The 20700-nt window shown below is 33.3% G+C and overlaps 2 protein-coding genes across 2 annotated transcripts; one reads left to right on the top strand and one right to left on the bottom strand.

Annotated features, from left to right (window-relative positions):
- Positions 1-1303: 1303 nt before the first annotated feature.
- On the top strand, positions 1304-2188 carry TRIADDRAFT_20138 (uncharacterized protein; the record flags this gene model as incomplete). The annotated part of the gene is made up of 1 exon (XM_002108719.1): positions 1304-2188. One exon carries the CDS (start codon positions 1304-1306, stop codon positions 2186-2188), a length of 885 nt encoding a protein of 294 aa, XP_002108755.1.
- Positions 2189-3405: 1217 nt separating this feature from the next.
- On the bottom strand, positions 3406-18866 carry TRIADDRAFT_52050 (uncharacterized protein; the record flags this gene model as incomplete). The annotated part of the gene is made up of 45 exons (XM_002107971.1): positions 3406-3779; positions 3883-4001; positions 4147-4447; positions 4552-4752; positions 4958-5188; positions 5386-5524; positions 5647-5733; positions 5936-6096; positions 6226-6409; positions 6495-6709; positions 6806-6910; positions 7036-7297; positions 7674-7828; positions 7924-8203; positions 8364-8542; positions 8756-8940; positions 9060-9168; positions 9422-9526; positions 9651-9912; positions 10090-10244; positions 10388-10601; positions 10958-11044; positions 11123-11283; positions 11439-11631; positions 11965-12158; positions 12256-12332; positions 12423-12498; positions 12704-12937; positions 13052-13271; positions 13377-13537; positions 13906-14041; positions 14200-14474; positions 14679-14826; positions 15037-15139; positions 15277-15421; positions 15538-15673; positions 15985-16033; positions 16182-16268; positions 16391-16505; positions 16619-16787; positions 16947-17120; positions 17219-17283; positions 17412-17436; positions 17727-18040; positions 18758-18866. The coding sequence occupies 45 exons, from the start codon at positions 18864-18866 to the stop codon at positions 3406-3408; spliced, it is 7476 nt and encodes a 2491-aa protein (XP_002108007.1).
- Positions 18867-20700: the final 1834 nt, after the last annotated feature.

Raw genomic sequence — 20700 nt, 5'->3', positions numbered from 1 at the left:
ATAGTCTACAGCACTACACAATGATATTAGCAGCAGGCGGTAAGACTACACTACAATAACGTCTTGAAAGGCGAACTGACAGAATGTATGTTTGATAACGTATAAATATTTTATTTGTACGTATCAACCGTGTTGATTAGTTAGTTATACGGTAGAAGTAGCCAATAAAAATGTACAGTACATTACATAGATGCGTATACTGCATTAACTGCATGTGAAAAATGTATAACGAAAACGATCGTCATGCTTTTATTCAATATGATATTTATTAAGTGTGCATCATATTAAGTATTGAGCTCATAATCAATTAACCCAACTGCAATCTAATTATACCGACTACCAACTTGTACAGTATGTAGTAAGACAAAAAGTGCTTTATGATGAAGTCGTGACAATATCCCAAGAAAAGCTCATTATTATAATTTTGAATCATTAGCCAGTATTTATAATTGATTGCCAATTTATTTCAAGTAAGTCAATTTACGACCATCTTATAGCTTATTGTATCACTTACAATTGTACCTTGATTATACAAAATTAGAAGAAAATAGAAATGTTCTATTACTAATGAAATTAAAGTGACTATCAGCTATCTTAATGTCTAAGTTTTAAGTTTTAGTAATCAATAATTTTTATGTTCCGTCTTGATAGGTAAGGCTGATCAAGCTGCCGGCCAAAACGCTTGTACGGTAACATCGATAAGTGTGTAAATAGTGTCCGGTGGTTATTTATTATCCTTATACTGTATCTTATCGTCAATTTATGTAATTACATCAATAATTCTAGAAAATATCGCCGGCTAGGGTAATACTAATATACATACCATCTATTCAATGTCATGGCTATTCGGTCTCGATGCAGACAAATTGCATCTATTATTGCAGTTATTGGTATCATCATCTTGTCTTACTATTTCGTTAATGCATGCTATTATCAATGTTATACGAATAGATTACCGACAAATTTAATCAAGTACAATAACACCTATAACATACTATCTACTATAAATTTACTATCCTCTCTAAATTTGACATCATCCGGTAATAAAAATGGCGGTAACGTAACTATCCAATCGACAAGACTTAAATTTCTTAGACAACCGAACAATACTAATAAAGGCAATGAGCAAGTAAATGCCACCAGCGTAGCGACGAAGCTGCTTAATACGTCGAAATTAGCGACTAAAAGTTTAACAATATCTCCAAAATCGACCAAGAAACCAACAAAAGCAATACGCGTATTGCCAACACCAAAAATCATTCATACTGTTCGTGGCGATAAATATATCGACTCATTTGGTTTAATGTATTACGGTAACCGTACCAGTGCTAAACCTTGTCGCTTAAAGGCTTTTGTCCTGATGATGATTAATTCCAAACCGCAACATTTCCATCGACGTCGTGCTATAAGAAAAACTTGGGGTGATAGCTCGTTTTTTAGCCGTAGATGCAATCATCCTTATGCTTTACGAGTACTATTTGTTGTTGGTAGAACTGATAATTCTACTCTTGATGATTTGATCGAACAAGAATCAACTAAGAATGGTGATATGATATTAGCTGACTTTATCGATAATATGAAAAATTTAACGGAAAAGACTATTTTATCGATGGCTTGGTCTCTTAAATATTGTGATCCTGTTTACGTTTATAAAGGTGATGACGATGTCTTTGTCAATACTTTTTACCTATTTCAATTTTTACAATCTTATGCTAATGTCGGACGTGCTAAAAGATTTTGGGTTGGTCGTGTCAATCCATCGCTGTTAGTTCGACGTGTCGAACGTAATAACAGCAGTAAATATTATGTACCATATGAAGATTATCAAGATAAATATTTTCCAATTTTCCCATCTGGATTCTCTTACGTTATGTCGGGTGATGTAGTTCGTGGTTTACTCAAATTTGGTCCAAAAACAATGAAATTGAAAACTGTGGATGATGTCTACGTTGCTATTTTAGGTAAACAATTTGGTCTTACACCTAGAAATGATAGGCGATTTCATTTTTATGTTACTAATAATCCACGACGTCGATACAGTCTTATAATGGTTAGATCAAGATTTGCTGAGCATGGAATATTAAAAGAAGCACAACAAACAAATATGTATCATTTAGCTAAAGCTAGCATGAACCCTCGCTTTATTTGTCATCATTATCCTAAGCATGAGCTGCTACAACACGATTAGGACTAATATTTGTATAATGTATATGCGCAGTCATGTTAATTCTTGTTATAAAATTGAAAATTTAAAGTAATTTGATGATACGTTGAATGTAATCATAATAGTAGCATAATAATGAAATTTTCTAGCTCGTGTAATATGACTTCTAAACAAGTATATCAGTTATGGCTTCTCCATGCTAGCTGACTTGCTTATAGTGAGCGTAATTGGTCATTTCGAACATGAGTATTGATTTTTATTGATTCCTTATAAAACTACTGAGCACACTTGTTCCCTATTTTCTTCCCATTTTGGGTTTGAATGTAAATATTAGGTGAATTAATATTTGTATCAGATATTACGTATGTTAGAAATAACAAAGTAAACATTCTAACGGTTTATTTTATGCGTAGAGCTAATTTTTCCCGAAATGGTTATCTAATTTTGACCTCTAGGTATGCAGAGAGTATAATTTATCTTCATGCATCGGTGTTTCGGTACGGGCGTACAAAAATCTACGAAATGAAGCTTGCAGTTGAAATTTTAGATAGCAAAATTATGAAAAATACTACAAACCAATTTAGAATTAAGGGACTATTATGGTTTCTTGATATCGTGTCAGATTTTATAAAAATCTTGTCACAATTGATTGCAAATGTTCACATGAAATTAATATTATTTTTAAGTTATTTTATTGTTCTTTAAATTTCGTCAGATAAGGAAATACAATAAAGGCAATTTCCAGATACTTCATTGAGCATGATTGGTCTCATTATTTCAATATACTATATGCTAGCAAATCAGTCAAATTTAGTAACATTTACAAATCGTCGTAAAGCAGTTTTATATCATGAATTATTACTTAAATAGTCTCATTCGAGAAGTTTTACATTAACAAAGCGAATATTCGTTACATGCATTGAAAAATTAAATAATTTTTATCATAATATAATAACTCGTTTTGCTAGTAATAGCATTTCAATGATATTATAAATTAAGTCAACTCGTGGATAAAAAAATATAATCATTTAACAAGTGAAAGTTGTGATAGCCTTCTGTATCAATATGTGTCGAATTTGTTAAGCGAGTCTTACCGAAATATATTAAAAACTACTAGCAGAATAGCTGTCGACATAAAATTGATTTTTAATTTATTATACAATTGCATTGGATTTGGTAAAAGTGGATATTTGTTGCTAAAATACTTAATAAATTATTGAACATTAATGCCATGAAAGTAGTTAAGATTCAGGGAGAAGATCTTTGGCAATTTGACCATCTCCTTTTTTCTTGTCGAGCCACTGCTTACACGGAAATATAATAGTTTCATTACTGTCTACGTTATGAACTTCAACTCTATCAAGTAACCAGCTTGCACCCCATCCTTTATTATCATGTTCAATGTGAAGCTTCGTTAGTTTACCAAGATCTAATGCTTCAATAGTAAACTTATCGTGTTGATTTCTTTCAAATAAGTTAACAAATTTCTTCTTTAGTGGTCGTGGACCAGTATCGCCATTATCTCCGTATAATATTACAGATACATTGGCATCAGTTCCAGCTCCTTTTTCATCGCCAGTCACAACCGTTACTTCGTATTTAACAGGTTTCAGTTCTATAAAAAAAATTAAATAATTATAATTATTAAAATAACCATGAAGATGTCAGGTACTTCCTACTGTAGTGTAGACATATTTATTCTTTTATAAGGTACTTACCAACAGGTTTTGCCTTCGATGAAGCTGCTACATCAGCAGATTTACACTTTAATGTTACAGAGGAATTGTTTTCCTCATCGTCATCAAGATCTATCCATTTATTACAAGGGAACTTGTACCTATAGATGTATTGAAGAAGGATTAGTAATACCGTATCTAGTAAACTACTGAACTAATAGTAGGCACTATGAGTTATAATCCAATTAGACGAAATACTAAGTTTCTTATTATTATTATTATAATTTCCATTAGTTATTATCTTACGTTGTTCCGCTTGCTTTATGGACAACAGTAACTACTTTTAAGTACCACGATGAGTTTTTAGAATCAGGCTCTTCACCAATTGCACTTTCACGATGTGACACAATGGCCTTGGTGATATCACCAAGAGGCTTACAGGTATAAGTAAATTTATTTGTTTTGCCTTTGCTGAAGTATTTTTTATCTTCATTGTTTTCAATTAAGAATTCTCTTGACTTTTCGCTTTTCCCTTTCAGTACAATGGCTACATCTTGATTTGTTCCAGCTCTTTTTTCAGTGCCAGTTGTAAATGCAATTTCGTATTCTTTTCAATAAAAAATAATGATCTTGTTAGCGTATATTCTACATTGATTGATTAATTCAGTCAAATAAATACTTGTAACATAAAATTCAAGCTGTAATTATTACCTGCTTTTCCAGATTTACTCTCTTGCTTAGTAGCTTTAGATGCAGCAGTATTTCCTGCTGTTTCCGCACATGGAAGTTCACGGAGAATCAATTTATCGCCATTGCTCTTTGAGAGCCATTTATCGCATGGGAATGTATATTTAACGCCTGTACTTTCATCAACTATGTCTACTGAGGCCAAGTGCCAGCTTGCACCAAATCCTACAATAATGTCAAGGACAATAAATGAAAGTTACATATATTAAAGAACTAGTTAATAAAGAAAAATTTCTAAAATTCATTAGTTATAGAAAGTGATACTAATCGTTAATCTATGTGGAATAAGCAGTTGATATATTGCAAATGAAAAATTTAATATCCTATACTTATTGATATAATAAATTAAAATAGTTTCTTAGCAGCATACCTGCGTTGTCATGCCAGATGCGAAGCTTTTGTAATCGTCCTAAGCTTAAGCGATCATTAATAAGGAAAACATCGGTTTGACCTTTTTCAAATTTATTCCAATTGGTTTCTGATTTTTTCAAGGCAATTTCTCCAGAGTCGCCATTTTCACCAAATATGATAACAAATACATTGGCATCGGTACCCGATCCGCGCTTATCCGAGGTATGTGTGGATAAAACATAGTTGATCTCTATGTTTAGTTATAAAATATTTATATGTTGAGGGTTAATATTCAAGGCAGACGTTTAACATAGTGTAACTTTTAAAGTTCCCATATATATACGTTAAGGTAATCGTAATATTTTTTAGGACTACTTAAAATTGGTATATTATTATCACATAAAGGTCAGTAAATCAATTGCATTAAACATTCTGGCTGAAGCTTACTCTTAATTGTTGTAGCACCCTCTTTACTTGTTTCTGCTGGAATTTCACGGACTAATTTTTTATCGTCAATTTTCTTGGAGAACCACTGATTAGCCCTGAACATATACATATCTAAAGTATCCATTCTTTGGATTGATGCCTGTAAAAGGGTGATTAGAACAAGAAATTAATAATGTAAACGTTTTAGCGGAATAACATTTAGATAGCAATAATCAATACCGTATTGCCCTTGAATCATACGATCATAAACAATTTTCTAACCTTTTCTAGATACCAGTCTGTTCTACTTCCTTTACCATCATGACCAATTCTGATCTTTTTAATAGTGCCTACATCGTCTAATTCCAGCTATTTAAAAGAATATAATAAAATTAATCAAAAAGGAATCAATACTTGAATAGTCTATAAAGAGCTTCATAATAGTTAAAATTTGATTGCAATAGACAGCCATTTAGGTGGTATATGATACTAGATATTATATTTTGTAGCCATCAATTCAAAGAATATAACATGAATGTGATCGTAAACTGATTAATTATTGCGATCATACCGGAATAATATCGACTTTGGCTCTTTCAAATCGATCTTCATTCTTCTCTAAAGATATTTCAGGTGTTCTGCCTTTTGTTCCGAATAGAATAACGAATATATTGGAATCTGTTCCAGCATTTTGCACGTCGCCAGTATGGATGGTTAACTCATAAGGTTTTACTAGTTCATGATTGAATAGGAAAAGTAGTAAATGAGAAAAATTTGCTTATTATTTAATCTGTTATCACATTAGTTACTGCTTAGTTAATTATTTTTAAGCTACTATTAACGATGCCATAGCAGACTTACGCGCTGTGTAGGAAGTTACTTGAGCATTGGCTGCGGTGAAGATGCGTGAAGTCTTACTATCATCTTTATCTTTCGCTAGCCAACGATTACAAGGAAAGATATACTTATTTCCAATGGTTGGTACATCAACTTCAATTTCTTTCAGGTAGATACCAGAGTCTGGCATATAACTATTATGGCTAACCTAATAAATTTCAAGGTTTCACGAAGATCAATAACCATATCATTCAAGCCGATCTTTTATCAACAATCAACCCGCTACTACTTACTTGAATTTTCTCAATGATATTTACTTCAGCGGCACTAACGTAAAAGGTAGTAATTTTTCCAGGGTAGAAAGTTTTATCACTTTTCTTTTCAGGCGAGAGTTCGATAGGCCCTGACTTTTCTTCCTCAATTTGACCAAAAAGTTCAAGATGGAGTGTTTCTTGAAAGTTTTTGCTCGACTCTTCACCCACAGTGACTTTAATGTTATACGGAACACCTGAATGTTGAAATTTAAGTTGAAATTGTTAGAGAAACCTTCATATACTGTCTAACTGAATTTGGAAATAAATAATCCAGTAGTTCAAACAGTTACATTTTTCATCGATTGGAGCCATGACTGGTCCTTTCCTTGAACTAGCGCGGCGTCCACTGGCTGATACCATTTCACCAAGGTCAGTAGAATTACTTCGAAAGGACGCTAAAAATAGCAATAACGTTGCTTTTAATTAAAGATTTCCAAGACTATTCCGCTACGCTACATTAATCTGAATGGAAATAAATCCTCTTTCATATTCTCGTCTGCAATACTAATTTAATTGTTACCTTTGCTCCGTGTTGTAGCAACACTAGACGTATCGCCTTCCCAACCTTTAACAAATAATGTACGGTCAATTTTACCATCATCTTTCTTCTTAGCTAGCCATCTTTCACAAGGGAATGCTGTCGTTTCCTCGTTTTCATCATCAACTATTTCAATACGATTAAGGAACCAAGCAGGACTAAAGAGACTACCCGTATTGTCGTGGCGAATTTTAACCTTAAACAGTCTACCAAGATCAGCAGCTTCGATATGAAAGATATCCTCCTAAAATAGCATCATACGAAAGAACAGATATTAATTACAATATGATTCATAAGAGAAGGAAATTAATTTCGTTATTCTCAATAAATATTTCCCTTTAGTATCAATAATAAATATTTTAAATTATTCTATACGAATATATCTCTATTTTTTGCTCGTCGCCTTTGATATGATCAAAATATTGTATTTGGCAGTATACACGTATACTACCCTGATGACTTAGTAAAAAGATGTAAATCATGAAATCAATAGTTGATGATGGACTTCTTAATGATAGATATCAAGATATTCTAGGATTTATGCCATGCAGTAAGTGTATTATCATGTCATAAACAGTAATTTTTGATATTTTTCAATCTTTTAGTCTATTACGACGTACTTGATTACGTTCGAATTTGTCGTAATGAGTGTCTGATTTGGCTAATTTACGTTCACCAGAATCGCCACTTTCACCAAATATTGTCAGGAATACATTAGCGTTGGTACCTGCTCCATCCACATCCCCAGTAAAGACATGGATAGTATACGGCTTAACTATAAAAAAATAAAGGCAGTAGAAAGTAAGAAAAGGAATAAAGGTTGTGTAAGATTTAAGAGGGAAGGTATACTTTGGAGGGGGGGGGGGGTACCTTTTAGCCCATCGGTAGGTTTAGTAACTTTGGTCTTTACTTGGCCTCCGTCTTTTGAACTTTTCTCTACAATTTCCGAAGGAACTAATTCACGAACTATAGCGCCATCATCCTCATCGGATGCTAACCATCGATTACATTGGAATGTAAATTTTTTCGATGCTTTTCCACCGTCCAGCAATCGACATATTTCTACTTTATCCAGATGCCATCCAGCTCCCCAACCTTTACCATCATGGCCAATTCTCAGTTTGGTAATCTCTTCACCGACATCATCAAGCTAAGCAAAGTGCCAATGCAATAAGATTAACAACTTAGGTTCAATGGCTAATGTTGAGCATAACAATACTACAAATTGTTACTCATGTAAAATTGACAAAGTAAATTTCTCGATGAAGAGAGTGCATAGGCATAAGATTATTCTATTTCCATGCTATTACCTCCAAGACAAATTTATCAATGGCACCGTTCTTGAAATATTGTTTCCGCCTCTTTTTGTCAGGCTCTAAGCTAGCTTGCTCAGTTTGATTTTCTTCGCCATAAATGACAACATAAACATTGGCTCCAGTACTTGCGCCACGTTTATCGGTTGTATAAACCGTTACTTCATAGGGGATATCTAAATTTTATTGAGGATAGACATAATTTCCATTAATTACCAATCAATAGTAAAGAATCTTTATATCTAACTAAGGAACTATAACATATTTTGAAAAATCTACTAGAATCATTAATTTTCACTCTCGTTAGCTAGCTAGCTAGTTAACCGCCGTAGATCCTATCGTTACTCTGATTTTATTCTTCAATTACTTTCAATTCATGATCAACTTACGCGGCCGATAAGTTTCTTCGGCTTCATTTAACGGATAAAGCTCTCGTTCCAAAGCTCCATCGTCTTTGCCTTTATCTATCCATCTACCGCAAGGGAAAAGTAATCGACGTCCTAGTGAGGGAATATCGATCTCTACTTTATTCAAGAACCAACCAGCCATTCCACCTTTATTGTCATGTCCAATTCTAATGTTAAAGGAAAAGGAGTATAGCAATAAGATCAACTTTAGCAGTTACATCCCATCAGGATAAATGTGAGAAATGACTACCAAAAGCATAACTTTGCTTTATGTATTATGACTCACTTGATTTTTTTAAGCTCTCCAATATCGATTGCTTCAACAACAAATCTATCCTCTTGATTTCTTTCAAATTTATTGGAGTGAGTTGTGGAGTTTTTCAGGTGGATAAGGCCTAAATTATAATAAATTAAGATTGGAAAGTGAATCATCCGAAAAGGCAGATCTTGACTAAAATAAATTGAGTGAATCATTTTAAGTATTAGCTCTAGTAACAAAGAAATTCTCTGTAGTGTATATTAATGTCTAGAAAAGTTACATTATTGAGAATAGAGATTCAATGAATATTATTCTCTTTACGATATTTCAAGTTCTAGCAATGAAATGATGAACCGTACGAGATAGAAAAGATAAGTATGGAAGATTACCTGTGTCATCTTTTTCGCCGTATAAAACTATGTGGACATTAGCATCGGTTCCAGCTCCTTTAATATCACCAGTAGTCACAGAGACATTATAGGTTGTGCTAGCAACTGAGATGAAAAATATTAAAATAGAAAATTAGCAAATAGTTTCAATTCGATTAACTAAATTGGCAGTCCCGTGGTGTGTTGCTAGGACGAAATATTATTAGACATTAATGGCTATTCATATTACCTTTCTTTTGCAAATCTTTAGATGCACCTATGGCTTCTGCCCTACTTTGTTCGTCACTTTGTGGTAATAACTCTCGAGATATTTGACCATCGTCTTCATCTTTAGCTAGCCATCGATCGCACATGAATTGATATTTGGATTCTCCAACTTCAATAATAACTTTATCCAAGAACCATGCCGGCCTAAAACCTGAGTTATCATGTCTAATTTTGATTTTCTTCAGTTCGCCCAGGCTGAGGCAGCTAATCTTAAAAACGTCCTCCTGTTGAATAAAAGTAGAATTTCTTCTTGAACATGCAGTCATATAAGTAAGCGATGTTAACTTGTATTTTTTCGCTTCAATTGGTGATGATAAACTATTTAATATCTCCTACTTTGTTCTATGATAAAATATTTAGCTGTCGAACAGAATATTCTTTTGCTAATACTAATTTCTGACCTGATTGCGTTCAAATTTATCAGTATGGGTTTCTGATTTTTTCAGCTGTCTTTCACCAGAATCGCCTTCTTCCCCGTACATATTTATGAAGACATTAGCATTGGTTCCACATCCAAATTTATTGCCAGTGATAACACGAATAGTATAAGTCATTTCTAAAAAGTTCAAAATCCGATAGAATATAGGCTGAGTCAACATCACATACAAAGTAAGACTAAAGCTAAGTTAAGGCTTCAAATGGGACACTATCAATCTTTTTATTTATGTAGATTGCCAGTAGAAATATCCTAATCAATACCTGCTAGCGCTCCATCGACTCCAACGGGGGATATTTCAATAACTGTTTGACGATCTCCTTCTTCTTTTGATAGCCAACGATTAGCAACAAATAAATAGTTATTTTCGTCTAATTTTTCCGGTTCGTCAGCGTCTTTCTTTGCCGTTTCCTCTTCTCTTTCATCGGTTTCTTTGCTTTTTTTACCACTTTTCGGTGGTAATCGACGTACGTAGACCTGAAATTTATGATCAACTGATTATAAGTACGGTATTTTTCTATTGTAGAATTGTTACCAATCGATATCAATCCAATGTAAATTGTTATGGCCTTAAAATACAATTTTCATTCACTAGTCCATTTTCTATATAGTATTGGAATATTTATATCGTTTGAGCAGTTATTACTGAATTATGCAACGAATTTAGAGCTCGTTTATTAAGCACAAGACGAACATTTATGTAGATAGAATATCAAGTCCATAATATCTTTAAAATAAATGCTAGCTCCTTTATAATTTTCTGTCATTTGTAATCGTAATATTTATTGAAGTTATGCGATATTAAAGCTTATTAATAACACCGATAGTATTACCTTGTCAAGAAACCATGCCGATCCCATACCTGCGCTATCATGACCAATGCGAAGTTTTCTTAATTTACCAACATCTTCACATTCGACCTATAGGAGTCATACGCAAAATCTTCCATTTAATTGATGAAATTTTAACCGACAATATTATGAACTTGAAAACTTTACCTTAAATACATCGACTTGTCCACGTTCAAAGTTATCGGATTTATTCCTTAACTTTAATTCTTCGGTCTTACCGTTTTCACCATAGATGACTGCGAATACATTAGAATCCGTACCGGCATGGCGGATATCGCCGGTGTGAACGGAAATTTGATAAGGAATTTCTAGGTGAAAGAAGTTAATATGGTAACAGTAGGTATCGAGTTCATGATTAGAATATCAGATATCTTGTTTAGTGATTGAAATTTTGAAATCAAGTTTATCATTGAACGAATACCGATCTTATAAATTGGATCTATTTCAGTATTGTATCACTTACTTGCTGCCGATTTGATACATTCGCTTGGATATAACTCCCTCTCAACTTTTCGATCTCCTTCAGTACTATCAAACCATTGATGGCAAGAAAAACGATATAATCGACCCACTGATGGAACATCAAGTTCTATGTAATCTAAGAACCAACCACTTCCTAGACCTTTACCGTCATGGCCAATTATTATTTTCTCAATCTATTGATGGCAACAGCAGCATAGATGAATACGTTATAAATGTTATATTGGCATTAAGAATGAACTTATATCGCTCCTTAAGATATTCCGCTATATTATCTTTAAAATTATGCTATAGATCAGTATGACTGTGAAAAAAATCTTGGAACTTTGACAAATTTAATTCGATTTGAATAAGTGAATTAGAAGTGATATTTTATCACAAGTTCACTACTACACCTTTCAATAAGATTTCATCTCACAACCTAATGTTATCCTTATATCATCTTTTACTTTTAAGGTACTAGATATCGGTTTATGGTACTTTCTAGCCAAAATTGCTATAGTATTTACCTTGCCAATTTGTGCTGCTTCTATAATAAATTTATCAATACGGTTTCTTTCAAATTTATTGCTTGTATTAAGCGATTGCTTAAGACGAACGCGACCAGTATCATCTTTAGCACCGAAGATTTGTATGAAAACATTGGCATCGGTTCCAGCATTGCGAACATCTCCCGTCTTAACGGAAATGTGATATGAGGTTGCTGTATAGGATAGAAAAGGTTGCAAGTAATTATAACCAATTCTGCGATCAAATACAAGATTAAATCTGGACTTATTTTCCATCTTCCGCCAACTTACTTTTCAGAAGTGGAGTATCACTTTTTAAGAATAATTCCCGGACTATTTGACCATCATCCTCACTCTTAGACAGCCATCTATAATGTATAGGATAAAATGATTTTATCTAGTTCTTATTGATATTGCTCTTTCTAAGGTTAGTAAACATGTCGTTATTTCATACATACCGATTGCAAGGAAATTCATTGGATGCTTCTCCGTTGAGCTCTTTGATCACTACTTTATCCAGAAACCAACCAGCTCCTATTTCAAGGTTGAGCGTAAATATGATTAGGAAAAACATTTTTTTCGAAGTAAATAGATCTCTTTCTCAATAATATTAGAGAAAAGCGATAGTGAAAATGTAATTTTTAGTATGCCTATGTGTGACATTTTGGATGGAAGAATATCAGATCAATCTTTCTCTTGTAAGTATTCGATATCACTATAATTTAAGATATTCTTTTACCGGGATTATTGCCATCGTGGCCAATCTTTATTTTCTTCAATGCCTTTAATGTTACAGCCTCAATATGAAAGACATCAACTTGATTTCTTTCAAATTTATTATTATGGCTTTTGGAAGACTTTAAAGGGCGATATCCAGAATCGCCTAATTCGCCATAAATCTTGATGAATACGTTAGCATCTGTTCCACCGCCCATTTTATTACCGGTATGGACAGATACTTCGTAAATGACAACTATGACAAAAATTAAAGATATTTTTAGAGCTATGATCAAAAGCATAGTCGATAATGTAAGCAGTACATTTAAACACAATTGAGCATTTCAAGGTGGATTCCATAATTACTCACTTGGATAATTCGGGCAATTTGGACCTGAAGCTGGCAACTCTCGTATTATTTCGTTGTCCTCTTCACTTCTCGATAGCCATCGATTACAGTTGAACAAGTACTGTTCTTTGTCATTCATATTTTCTAATTTAACCTTGTCTAAATGCCATCCTGGAAAGGCATTACTATTATCATGGCCAATTCTTAGCTTATAGGGAACGCCAACCTGATCGATTTCAAGCTAGTATTTGGACGTAATCAAATAGTATTTAGTTCATCGTACAGCGTTGCTTTATAGGCATAACTTACGCGATAATTCATATGTGTATAAATACTTGCTTCTTACCTTAAATTTATCTAATGTGGCTTGTTCAAAGTTATCAGTGTTATTTCCGAGTTTGATTTCTTGACTTTTCCCTTTATCGCCATAGATTTGCATAGATACATTAGCATCAGTGCCAGCACCTCGTATATCGCTGGTCCAAATCCAAGCGAACCAAAGTTGTTCTATAAATAGGCGATAAAAGTCATTAGAATTTTACTGGTTATGTAGTATCTTAAAGATTAACTAAGTATTTCAATAATAGCCAATTTTGACATTCTAGACTATCAACAAGCGGAATAATTAAAGGGTATATACAACAGTAACAAAATTTTAAATTCATAGATAATCACTTTTTAGCAAAATTAAACTTTTTAAGATTGATTGTGATTGGTGTTATATACCGTAAGTATTTAATTAAAGGTAATATCCTATGATCTAAGGCACAGGAAAGTAATCACTTTTAAACTTGTTGAGTATATAATAGTATAAACACTTCGATATTATAACTATGAATTACTCAAATTAATAATATGTTAATAAAATAACTTACTCGGCCGCCTTGTTTTCCTCATATCGAAAGCTTCAACTAATTCTCTCTCTGTTAATCCATCACCAGCTTTCCTATCCAACCATTGTTGGCATAAAAATGTTTGCTCAATTCCAGTGGTTGGGCAATCGATTACGATCTAAGTTTCCAAATGGAAAGACAGAGCGTTAATATCAAGACAGCTCTATACAAATATAACATTGCCTTGATAATCATATTATAAGCAGCAAAACGGTATTTTATATTTATATGCAATAAATGTTTAACGGAATGTAAATTAGTGAATACTGCCTTTACCCTATCTAAATGCCATCCAGCTGCTAAACCTTTATTATCATGGCCAACTGTTAGCTTAGTTAGTGGTGATAACATTTCAGCGCATTCCATATGGAAGATATCCGTCATTGCGCGTTCAAAAGTATTCTTTTTCTTTTCTGAATTCGCCAAGACTAATTTACCACTATTTAGCTCTTTACTTTTTTTACCTTCTCCGTGCATAACAACATAGACTTCGGCATCCGTACCGGCATTTTTGACATCACTTGTTGTAACATGAATATGGTAAGGATAGCCTGTGAAGCATCAAAAAAATGATAAGATGAATTCTTGAGCTAAAGAAATGACATTTTTTATTTTACTAAATCAAAGTAAAGTTGCTATAACATGTACTAATAGCAATACGAAAATGGACTAGGCTATGGAAACAGACTTCAATAGCAGTACAGTATATGGTTTGAAAAACTTTTCAATGCAATTATATGTTTTACTACTATTACCTTTAGGAGCAACAGAATCATCTCCATCATCTCCACTTGCAGATACGATTAGATCTCGACAAATTTCTCCGTCGTCTTCTGTTTTTGATAACCATCGTCGACAGTAAAATGTATAAGATTGCTGTTCTTGTGGATCTTCGACTACAACCTATTTGACCGATGAAAAGGTTATTCAAGAATCGTGCATGTAAGTTAGTATCTTCGGATCTTTTTATTACTAAGTGTGCTTTAATAGCATACAAGTTAATATAATTTTCCGTACTTTATTTTTTTACTTTGGAATATATCAATATGACAGGTTTGAAGATAGTCATTACTAATTTGCCCGTAATTGCTTAATTTCTTTCAAAGTACTAACCTTGTCTAGATACCAACCAGCAAAGAGACCAGTATTATCATGGCGAATACGCAATCTTTCCAATTTTCCAACACAAGAACAACTCAATTTAAAGGTATCTTTTCTGTAACACATAAATAAAGGCATATACGTATATTAGATATTAAATACGGTACAAAATGACGTTTGCTGTGATTATATTATAATAGTTTATAGTGCAATTACGACGTGGAAATAATTAGTTATACAAGAATGTACAACCTTGATTTCTCAAAATTATTCTTAGAGTTATCCAATCTTTTTTCTCCAGTATCGCCACTATCTCCAAAGATGACTGCATATACATTTGCATCGGTTCCAGCACCTCTTTTATTTCCAGTAAAGGTATGAACAATGTAGACATAGGCTATAATATAGAGGCAAAGAGATAAAGATGGATTAATGACAGATGAGTAAGAAATCTTAATTCATATCCAATTGATTTTATTGATCCACGACCATAATGTGTAGCTCATGATTTACCTGAGGGTGCGGCATTTGGATCTGTATAAGCGGTTAGATCACGGCTGATTGATTTATCGCCAACGTCTTTGGCTAACCATTGGTTACAGGGACAATAATATTTAACATTTGGCTTTTCTAAGTTGCATATGATAACCTAGTTTGATAATTGCAATAATTTTAGTTTTATTTTTAGTTCGATTTACGATATGTCTTATCGTTTATACAGAAATTTATTTTAGCTTTTGCCGTTATTAGACGCTAAGTATGAAATAAGGGCTCTGAGTAAGTAAAAAATCGTAGTCCTGATGAAATTGTAAAGAAGTGTATTGCTTGATTGCTGTTCGTTATACTGACAATCTTAGTATCATCCTGTTTATACTTAAAAGTAAAATCTGCCACTATCTTTTTAGGTATATAAAATTGATTAAATCTACATTGCACAATTTGAAAGATTTTTCTACCGACCTTGTCAAGAAACCATCCTGGTCCAAAACCAGCATTATCATGTTCAATTCTATATATCAATATAAATTTAATGTACAAGTCAATCAATATCACATTAGTGTTAAAGTGCACGCCTGTTTGTGATTTACATCATCTAGAAGTAAAATACGATATACCAAATTTGAATATTTGGAACTGTTAAAACCTATCAACCTTACCTTATCTTGCTTAATTTACCGACATCTCGAGTTCGAATTTTAAATTCGTCGGTATTATTGCGTTCGAATGGATTCTTATGTTTACTACTGTAATAGTCAAGATACAGCAAGTTAATATGTAGCGATAATTTAATTTATAATTATTAAATTAATAGAGATATGCTTATAATATAGAAGTGGACAGTAAATAAGTTTATTCTTATTAATACCTTTTCAATAGCTGAATCTTTGGCGAACTGGTATGTTTGCCAAATAGCGTTACGGATACATTGGCATCTGTCCCAGCTCCTCTTTTATCGCCGGTCAGAACGCTTACTTCATATACTGAAATTAATGAATATACTATAAGTTCAAAGCCATAAATACTGAAACTAGCTCTTTACAAATATGTTTAAGATCGGTAAGAGTATGGGGTACAGTGAATAAGAAGTGCTTACCAGCTTTGCCGGCCTTAGCTAAAGGCTTTAATTCGTAACATAATTTGCGGTCACCTTCATACTTTGATAACCATTTATGACAAGGAAATAACCATGATTTTTTACTTTGAATGTTAGTTAACGTTATTTCTTCAAGAAACCATCCATGTCGTTTCTCATTACCGTCGTGCTACAATATGTTTGTTTAGCAAAACATAGGATTTATGACTATTTTAGTTTTAATATAAATATCTACTATGAATTTCCTGATTGTAAATACGTATAAACATAAATTCATTAACGGTCGTGAGTATTGACTGAGAGCATATCATACTGTTATTTAGGTTACCTCAACGATTAATTTTACTGGATCACCAATGTCTCGATGTTGAACAGCAAATTTTTCAACTGTGCTTTTATCAAATTTAAAGAGATTTCCTCTTTCAGTTTTTTCAGTTTCTTGCTTCTTAAATAATCGTTTTTTAGGAATTTTATCTTTTGTTCCAATAACTTGGATGTAAACCTTAATGCAATCAGTTAATATGAATGGTTTTAGAAGCATTGAACCTATAAAAACTTTATGAAACCATCGTGGTTACAAGCTAGAATTAAAGTCAGTACCTTAGCATCAGTGTCTGATCCTTTCTTGTCTCCCGTTTTAACGCCGAACTGGTAAGCAACACCAGCTAATAAAAATATAAAAGTAATCAGAAAACACTATCGGCAACGATATTTGAAGATATCGAATTAATAGATATCACGAATCCTGTATCGTTTATTGATAACATAATATAAGTATACTAGTACAATTTACCTTGCTTGCGGTTTTTTCGAGATTCCTAAATATTAGAGTAAAAGTTTGCAATTAGATTTAAGTTATAACTATATCTTTGAATTAAAAGTATTAATTTAAGCCTATAGATATTATCTCTCTAAAATGCATTTTAACTTGATAAAAGTATCTAATATTGCATTAGAATATGATTCATAGCTTAAAATGTGCTAAACTAGCTGTCAGTTAATGCTCGTATTAAGTAAATAGTAAGGTATAGTAAGTAACTCTCTTAGTTAATCTCTTGATTGGTATTATTAAGCATATAATAAAGGATATCAATAGCCATATACTTACGTCTCGGCTATTTAGCAAACCAAATTTGCGAGCATAATAATCATTCAGATGTGGATCACACAGTGGGTTATATATTGGTATAATTTCTTTTTGCTGGCCTTTATTCAATGCGTTACTATAGGTTCTAGCTGCGGTAGCCATTGCTGTAGTGTAGGCTCTATTTGCATATGGAGCATTGCGGCTTATACTGGAAATATCCTTCTTATGATTTAATGTCACAATAAATTTTCTCCTTTTTAAATTGGGTTCATTGTAAGTTGATGACCGCCATAGTTTTGGAGCTTTCGAAGCCGTTGTGATTTGACGCCCTGGGGCTATCAGCACGTAAGAGAATATTAAATACTGTTGATGAATATATCTAAGGCTGATTTAAACGCGAATGATTTTGGATAAAGTTATTAATCATAGTATTTATACTAGTAACATCTATGAAATAGAAATGATGCATTGGATAGGCATCTTGAGATAACAATCAAGTTTTCATGAAGTTGATACGTTAGCTATGGAATGTAATCCTTGAAGAGGGTCAAGATTTGTAAGCAAATTTAATCTTGATGATTACTTGTATTTACTATTCAGATTTCGATGGGACTGATTTAATATCGCTAAGTAATTTAAAAAGCTAAATAGTTATCCTCGCATAAACTACTGTATAAAGGGAGTATGTAGATGGACGAACATTTCAAAGTTAACGTATGTATTCTGTGGTTATACGTTTCTGTATAGCGAAATATGATGATAAGTATTCTTAAGATACACACCGTATTGGGCAAGCCTCGATATTTATATAGAGTAGTTGTACGATTCTATATAAATCAATTAGTATATGGTACTACTTAAATGTAATGATGTAATTAACAAAATAGAAAATAGATAATTTTGGTTAACGCCGTAATTATATTGGACATAAACAAGACTTAGGATTGTCCTTTACTGCATCAATAGCACAGAGAAATATGTGAACTGAGCAAACTATACGTGTCTAGACATTATATGTTCGATGCTTTCAAGGAATTTCTCGTTTTTCATACCTGTCTGAGGTCTTTTCCTGTTGATTTTGCTTCTACCTGGTGGAGGTTTTGGAGCAAAATGTCCCGATGGATCAGACATTAATTCTTGCATAGCCAATGATGCTGACATAGTCGTATCTTTTACTTTTGTGTCTTTTGGCTAGAATTATAATTGGACTAGTTTATAAATTAATGAATAAAATTCAAGTTTTAATGTATTGTAGCTACGTAATGTTATGGCCGTCAGATTACTGATTGTTATAACTTAGTAAGGCAACAACAATTCATTTTCCAATGGTAGTGGGACAGAATATTCTTGCTAGTTTAATTTCAGAACGGCTATAATGACTGCAGCAGGCGCTGTCGTTTGAATAACTCTGATATGTACGTTGATTACCTCTCAATGTTACCTATATAAGCCTCTATACTGTACTATTGCCCTATTGTGATGATACTAGTACAAATACTTTACGTAGTAGAACTTGAAGGAGTGTATGAAAGTATGATTGGATTATATGCGTATACTGCACTGTTGATGTAGAATAACCGGTACTCGTATTGTAATGCTATCACGTAAGCTGGCATACAAGGTTGTAGACAATACTATTAGTCCATAGGATTTCATTATTAACACTCAGTAGTTTCAATGTTAATACTACTTATTTAATTGATGCATAGCAAGAAGGTACGGAAATTTTTTTGAAATCTATTAAGATCGTTGATTGTTTTGCCGTTGCATGGAAACGGGCATACCGCAAATATGAAAAGTTAGCACCTGCGCAGATGATTGTCAGCCGGACGGAAAACGGTTGCATCACCTCTTTCAGCATGGACTACAGAAACTGTACTGACGGACTACTTTTAGTAAAGAACTTGCAGAAAGTTGCATTTGACGGAATTTTCTTCGTTTCAAATGTTCTCCTCCTGCCCTTGAGCTCACAATTTTCTCTTATAACCCAAGTCAGATGCTATTAAAAGATCGTTGGCTGTTTCTGTCTTTCCCTTTTAGTAGTCCTTGGTTCACTGGCCGAATTGACGGCTTGAGATATGAGCTAGAGCAACGGATACCATATCTCAAGGCGTTGGACAGTACCTGTTGCCTTAATTACAATTTTAGCTGTATCGTCTTTAAAATGACTAATGTTGTGCTTATTAGACAGTACTTTCTATACAATATTAATGTTTGGAGCCCTGGATTGGAGAAGCGCTTTATTTTCAGCTTCTTTGAACGGATCGCTTCTACAATCCATGACTAGAGGACTTGCTCAACCTTATATCGAACTAATATCGACTAGATCACTTGTGACATGGACTACTACAAGAAACCGCCAGTAGTATAGTTATGGGTGACGGCAGTCGATTGTAGCTATCCAAATTGGGGGCATTGACAGTAGTCAAAAAGTTGCTCAAAATTGACTGAAAATGACTACCAAAATAGTATTGGAGAAAATAACTACAAAATAGTACCACCATGAAATGTACAGCTTGGAGCAGATGAATTAAAATTAGTCAAGATATTTATTTTCTGTTCCTGTTTATGAGTTGATCATTTCAGGCATGGGCTATGAATAATCTTGAAAGCTTGCATCTCGAGCCGGAAATGGCTATGATAACTTGTATTTATCGGCTGTACTGCTGTAGTAAACTGGAAAAAGTATTCCACTCTGAACAGAGAAAATTAGCTTGATATCTGCCAACTTAGCAGATAGTGAATGCTGAAACTTACCGCTATAACACATTGCTTCCGAATGCATATCATAAAATGCTTTCGCAATCAACTGCGACTGCTCGCAGTTGATTTCGAACTAGAATTACTGTGCAATGTGCATGGAGAACTACTGTACTGAGCATTCTTCTTCTTTTATTATACAGTACATCTACAAGGGCGGAAAATAGTCTAGTCAGCAGTTTTTAAATCGATTGGAAATCACATCCTGCGACTGCTCGCAGTGGATTGTACACTC

Source organism: Trichoplax adhaerens, genomic scaffold (genome assembly GCF_000150275.1).
Source record: "Trichoplax adhaerens TRIADscaffold_1 genomic scaffold, whole genome shotgun sequence".
Classification (NCBI taxonomy): Eukaryota; Metazoa; Placozoa; class Uniplacotomia; order Trichoplacea; family Trichoplacidae; genus Trichoplax; species Trichoplax adhaerens.
This window is presented reverse-complemented; position numbering and strand designations above follow the sequence as displayed.